The 6,838-nt window shown below is 45.9% G+C and overlaps 1 protein-coding gene across 2 annotated transcripts in view; it reads left to right on the top strand.

The window, feature by feature from the left end:
• LOC125038293 (skin secretory protein xP2-like) overlaps positions 1-1,326 on the top strand; it is a 1,854-nt gene extending 528 nt beyond the window's left edge. Inside the window, exons 2-5 of one of the 2 annotated variants that reach the window (XM_047631747.1) lie at positions 119-172; positions 565-729; positions 913-957; positions 1,131-1,326. In XM_047631747.1, the coding sequence (XP_047487703.1) occupies positions 119-172; positions 565-729; positions 913-957; positions 1,131-1,216 (350 nt within the window). In that variant the 3' untranslated portion in view covers positions 1,217-1,326. Of the gene's footprint in view, positions 1-118; positions 173-561; positions 730-912; positions 958-1,130 lie in introns of both variants that reach the window. The other variant, XM_047631746.1, reaches the window with a different exon arrangement.
• Positions 1,327-6,838: the final 5,512 nt, after the last annotated feature.

The following is a 6,838-nucleotide window of genomic DNA, read 5'->3' as shown; positions in this document are numbered from 1 at the left end:
TTTCCTTTTTTATATATCTTGGTAATCTGTCTCCCTTACCGAGCCTTGATTTAGATAAATACATTCTTTAGCTTACAAATCTTGTTACTCTCGATTTTTTTTTTTTTTTTTTTTATAGTGGTGCTAGTCGTTGCCTGCGTTTTAGCCGTCCATGTTTCCTCTCAGCCTCAGGGTAAGTATTATGGAAGTAATTTCTTGTTATTATATATGTTATAGACTGCGGAAGTGTTAATATGTAACATCATCTACTAACAAGTGTATTTAAACATTTAATGCAAACCATGCTGTTTAGAGACCACATCCGAATAGGAATAAGCATAAGAATAAGTATAGCGGAAGTCTATCAGTATTTAGATATCAATAATGCTCTCAGTAAGAGTAACCGCCCACTTGGTCGAGAATGGGTAACCAAGGGGCTCTGTTAACCACAAGAGTACTCTCAATTGAGAAGTTTGCTGATGATGTTAATGACTAAAGGAATGTGATCGCACTCAAATGGTATGCCATATGCAAATCTGATATCCTTTAAATATTCACAACGAAAATTATTAATTTAACAAGCAGGCACACCGAGTCCACAGCCCGAGGCCGGCATGAACCATCCCCCGATGGAAGCCCCCACTCCGTCGGAAGGTGGGGTCGCAGGCACGCCAGCTCCAGCGTCTGGATACGGCATGACGAAGCAAAGAGGAGTCCCCCAGATGGGACCGTCTCCTATGCCGGGAATGGGTAACCAAAATAGGGACTCTGTTAACCACAAGAGTACTTTCGGTTGAGAAGTTTGCTAGTGATGTCATAGACTAAAGTAATGTGATCATATTCAAGTAGTATGCCGTATAGCAAACAACTCTCTTATTACTAATCAAATATCCTTTAAATATTCACAACGAAAAATATTCATTTCACACGCAGGCACAAGTCCACAGCCCCAACCCAGCATGATGGAACTGTCGAATGGTGGGTAACCAACATAGTGCTCGGTTAACCCCAATACTACTTTCGGTTATGAAGTTTGCTAATGATGTTGACGACTAAAGTAATGTGTTTGCAGTCAAATAGTATGCTGTATACAAAGCTACTCTAATATCCTCTAAATATTCACAATGAAAATTATTCATTTTACACGCCAGGCACACCAAGTCCAAAGCCCCAACCTGGGATTGAGCAGACAGAAGCAGGACCCTCCCAGATGGTATCCCGCAGATATCCTCGGTAGCGAATGGCTACAGCTGTGTTACCAGGAAACCGTGGTAGCGTTTGTGGCATGAGCGACAAGGCATCACGGATCAGCTACAATACAGCAAGCAAAACGGGCGTTCGTCAGAATTACCTTGCTTGCTTAGACATACAACATCTTGGATTTCAATTACTCTATTATTTGTCCTCTTAAATCATATATCTTATTTTATGTCTGTCTGTAATTCTGCCAGATGAAGGATGGAGTTAAGGAAACGAATAATCGTAGGTAGTGGATCCCGATTATAATATTATAAATACAAAACTTTAACAAGAAATATAAAACACGAACAAGAAATATAAAACACAAACAAGAAATATAAAACCCGAACAAGAAATATAAAACACGAACAAAAAAATAAAACACGAACAAGAAATATAAAACACGAACAAAAAAATAAAACACGAACAAGAAATATAAAACACGCATTAAAATTAACAACAAGCAGCAGCGGTCACTATACGGCACAGTCACTGGGGAACGCAGATAAACGTTCTAAAACTGCACAGGTGAACACAGTAGTGTCACGAAGCGGCACTATACATAACCTGGCAGTGGTGGCGATGTGGTGCGGTTGGTGGAGATAGCGCCGCCTGAGCAAAAAAAATACACGCCAGGACGAAAGCTGCGTGGAGCAGAACATGGAAGAACCCCGGTCGTCGCTACCTCCTGTCTGCCTTCCTGCGACCCCCCTTGCTCGCCAACCTCAGCTGGCGCGAACCACCACGACGACGGGTGGATAGGCAAACAAGCTGGGGCTGATAGCTGGCTCGTCGCTGATCCACGCAGTTTATTGCAGACGCGTTGGAAGCACGAACATGTGTCGGTCATAGGATATAAGATCCCTACAAGGTCCTCATCAGCATAAAACAACATTCCATGTCAGATCGGGCGAAGATCCGTACAGGCGTTAACGTCGGTGGCAAACAAGGGAGGAAAATGAGGGGTGGGTATAAGGGCGAGAATGGCGTGACACTACAACCACCTCCCCCCAGCTGCGATTCCGTCTCGGTGAGCAGCCACGACCTACGAGGTCATCGGCGTCATGTGACCCACACTCTGGCCTGGCAGAGCGGCCCAACCACCGTGGGTATCCGAAAGGTTCCGATGGCGGCCTCGATGGACATTGAGATCTTAGGCGGTTTCACGTTGATGAGATGCAACGGATGACGCGAAAGCACCTTAATCCGTCCGCCTGGATCGCATATGCCGGCGCCGTGACCCGGATGAGAACGTACTGGAAAAACTTCGCCTGAGGACACATGCAGGGTGTTGGTGGACGTCCTGGAGACTACTCAGCTCTAGTGGGGCATCAGCGGGCATCACGGACACTGCTCAGCTCTAGATAGAAACCATACACCTGCCAACCAAACATACAGGTAAATAGTGCACTGACCCTGTGCTTCACCTCATCAGTGGAGTGATGCTTCTATCTGTATTGTGATCCCCTTACAAACAATCACAACCGCTTCTTGAGATGCTGCACCAGTTACAAACAATTCTTAAAACTATACATAAATAATGGACCGTTTACAAAGCAAGGTTAAAATAAAATAAAAAAAATATTAAGTAGGTCTAACAAAACCAAGTAAAAGTACACTTAGTGGGTCATCCACATCTGACTCCACATCTGATGTGGGCTCCTCAACACCATCAGGAGTTACCAACTGACACTCGCTATCAGTTCGGAAGGGTATGATTTGGTTTCTATGAACCCTATGTTCGGTTTGATTAACAATAGCTCTGAGAATATACGACACTGGACTTACTTTCTTAATGATGCGTAAAGGGCCAATCCATCTGGAAACCAAACCACCTGCCTTACCTGGTGCCTGCCGTCTCCTAATTACCAAAGAACTAACGGTAAGCTGAAGGGTGGCTCTGGTCTTGTGGTCAACTGCTTCCATGTTATCTTCCCTCACCCTTTGAGTACCAGTGACCGCAGCATCCCTAGCGGCAATGAGGTCTGACGACCTCCAAAGTGACCTGCACGCATCTGGTGATTCGTCATGCCAATAGGAAAGGTGCATTCACGTCCTGTGAGAAGGTATAGAGGTTGGTTACAAACACTTCGATGAAAAGCCGAAATTATTGCCAATCTCACTTATTCGACTCTGCTACTCCAACTCTGCGGATCATTCTCGCACAGACTCGACAGACAATCCTTAATAACATGGTTACAGCGTTCTACCAAGCAATTACTACAGGGGTTGTATGGTCTTGTGTACCTAGTTTTGATGCCCATAAAGTTACATACCTCACGGAAGTACTCACCCGTGAATTCTCCCCCATTGTCACTGATGAGTCTGAGGAGGACCAAACAAGGTAACATAGTGGGCGACGAGAGCATTAGCAACAGTGTGAGCTTCCTTATCAGACAAAGGAACCAACTGTACGAACCGGGTCAGCTCGTCTACGATACTTAGGATATACTTATCCCCATTACGTGCAGGAGGGAGCTCTATCAAGTCTACTGATACACGCTCGAAGGGTTGGGTTGCCAGGGGAGTGGTTGCAAGCGGTGCTCGGCCTCTCGCGACACCCTTTCTTCGCTGGCAGGTTGCATAAGACTGGACATATTTCCTACAAAACTGCAAAGAATTGGGGAACCAGTAATAATCTTGCAGCCGTTAATAAGTATGGTACACACCTGGGTGAGCTGCTGTTCTGCTATTGTGTATGATCTTCATGGCTGCGTTTCTAACTTTCAGTGGTAATACTAGCTGGCTCACAAGACCTGAAGGGATATCTCTTACGTGATATAACACCCCATCTTTCAGTTCAAAGTCATCAAGTGAAGCTGGAATCCTTGCTCTGGGTAAGCCTTTCCCTTCAAGGAACTTTACCAGACAGGGACGGCATGTAGGGCTCCCTGTTTATAAACAATCTTGCAATCGTAAGATGCCATCTCGTGACTCCACCTAGACATGCGAGCGGACTTCGTCGGCCGTTTGAAAATAAAAGTCAGGGGACGATGGTCCGTATATACCTCGAAGGACCGCCCTTACACATACGCATTAAAAGCACGTATTGCCTCTACTACAGCTAGTGCTTCAGCGTCAGTCACTGAATACCTTACCTCAGGTCCACGCAACTTACGGCTGAAGTATGCTGCCGCGTGAGGTATACAGTCCGCCTTCTGTATGAGGCAGGCACCTACAGCAACGCCCGAGGCATCAGAATGGATTTCAAAAGGTAGATCAAAATTCGGCCTTTGTAATACAGGTGCACTGACAAGGGCCTCCTTCAGTTTTTCAAACTCCTGTTGATGAGTAATAGTCCACTCGAACTTACTGTCCTTGCATGTGAGAGATGTCAAAGGGGCGGCAATAGTAGCATACCCTTCAATGCTGTGTCTAAAGGAGCCGCTTGCTCAGAGGAAGCTGCGAACCTTCTTGACATTGCGTGGAGTCCGCATCTCGTTAATTGCCTTCACTTTTGCTGGGTCCTTGGCCACACCTTCGGCTGAAACAACGAATCAAAGTAGCTTTATGCTATTCATAGCGAAACTACACTTGTCTACATTCAATTTAAAACCTGCTCCTTGTAACAAGGCTAGTGTGTCTGCCAAATCATTCATGTGTGTGTTAAAATCGGGGGAATGAATGACCACATCATCAAGATAAGCCAGGGTATGCTTACCTAAGGTAGGTGACAGTATGAAGTTAATCATACGTTGGTAGGTAGCACCTGCCGTCTTCAACCCATAAGGCATCTTCTTGAACTGCCACCGTGCAATACCATCCGAAAATGCTGTCTTGGGACGATCTGAGGGCGTCAACTCAATGGACCAATAAGCTGACCTGGCATCGAGAACTGTGAAGATCTTACTCTTACCCAAGGTATCTATTAGCTCCTCCATGCGAGGAAGGGGGTAAGAATCACTCGTGGTGACAGCATTAATCCTGCGGAAATCTACGCAGAATCGGTGGCTGACTATTGGGGATATCCATGGAGAGGTGGGCGGTTCTATTACGCCACTATCCAGCATCTTCTTACACTCTTCTCTGATAATCTGTTTGGAAATTTGGGGTAGCCTCCACTGCCTTGTCATGAGAGGCTGTATATCACTTGTGGGTATCGAATGGTAAATGCCTGGGACTACTCCTACTTCGGACTTGTTACCATCAAAGAGTGACTTATGTAACTGCAATACCATCGACAAAGCATCACTCTGAAAACTGGGAAGATGATTCAGAGTGGGCAACTCCCCTGGGGACTCGTTATCATCTGTCAGGCGTGGGTATTCTTCCTGCAACTCTGCTGTCGCAACCTGAGGGAACCCGACTACGGAGAGAAAGCTTCCAGTGTTTAACTTTACTGGTTTATAACCCAGGTTTACAACCCATACATTAATGGTGTTACTCTTATTTTTGCAAAGAGATCTTGGTATTAATAAATCCCCTATACTTCCTTCTATCAAGACTTCATTGTCGGGAATACGAACTGTTGCGGGTACGAATTTACCAGAATGGGCTGGCATCATCGTTCTTTTCACTCGTGCACACGGTGAAGAAGGGCTTCTGAAATGGGAACTTAAATAAAAATTCCCTCTTGTTTCACCTTTACTGCTAGCACACCTAGTGAGGGGGAATCTTTGAAGGTGACTGGTAACTCTATGTTTCCAATTTTCAGAAACGAATAGCTGGGCTTATTATTGTACTGTTCTCTGTCCATGAGTAATGTCAACTCTAAGGTCTCTCTCTTCAATGGCATGGAGACCTCGAACTGAAATACCAGCCAGGGCTCGAGCCGTACGCCCCCGAGAAGTCATGTGTAAGCCTAATACAGCTGAATGTTTTATTAGTGAAACTGAACTACCAGTGTCAATGAAGCACTTCAGCCTCTTGCCTGCTACGCACAGCTGTCATGGGTCTCTTGGTTAACACCATCCGGGCTGGCCTGGCTCTTACTTTTCGATCCTTTTGGGGTTTCGGTGACCTGACAGTGTTAACGTTACTGACCTGAGCTGGACCCGTCGAATTCTGAGCCAGAGGGGCGAGGGCCTCACCTGTCCGGCCTGCTGGAAAAGGACAGTTAAAACGGAAGTAACCTGCGCGTGCACATCGCCAGCACACCTGTCCCCTTGGATTCTCCTGACATTCATACGTAGTGTGACCAAAATCCCTGTGATAGTTACAATAGGGTTTAATAACAGGTGGGTCTTGTCTCCTAAACCCTTCGTAAGCTGCTGCGGCCACGGGTGGCGGATGTCGCGGCTCCCGTAATGGCGCACGTGTGGCTCGGGCAAGATACAGCTTGTTTGCTTTAGCAGCAATATCACACAAAAGCAGGTCATCACACGCAACTAAAAAATCTGAAAGATAAGAGGGTAAACCTGCAAAAAAAAACCCCGCCTTATAAGTAATACCAGGCTCCCAAGTACACTGTGCCTTCGACCTCGAGCAGGAAATCCTGAGGGGTCTGCCCATCTCTCATGGACTTCCTTTGTAAGGTGGCAAAGAAATCATTGCTGCAACTGGTACCACGGAACTTCTGCCGCAAGAGTGTCTTGAAGTGTGACCATGCTAAGATTGAGTCGAACTGTGGGGAGTTAATAACTAACTCTGCATTGTTTTTACAAAAACACCGAGCTTGACG

Source organism: Penaeus chinensis, chromosome 24 (assembly GCF_019202785.1).
Source record: "Penaeus chinensis breed Huanghai No. 1 chromosome 24, ASM1920278v2, whole genome shotgun sequence".
Taxonomy (NCBI): Eukaryota; Metazoa; Arthropoda; class Malacostraca; order Decapoda; family Penaeidae; genus Penaeus; species Penaeus chinensis.
The sequence above is the reverse complement of the archived record's forward strand: the minus strand, read 5'-3'. Positions and strand labels throughout refer to the sequence as shown.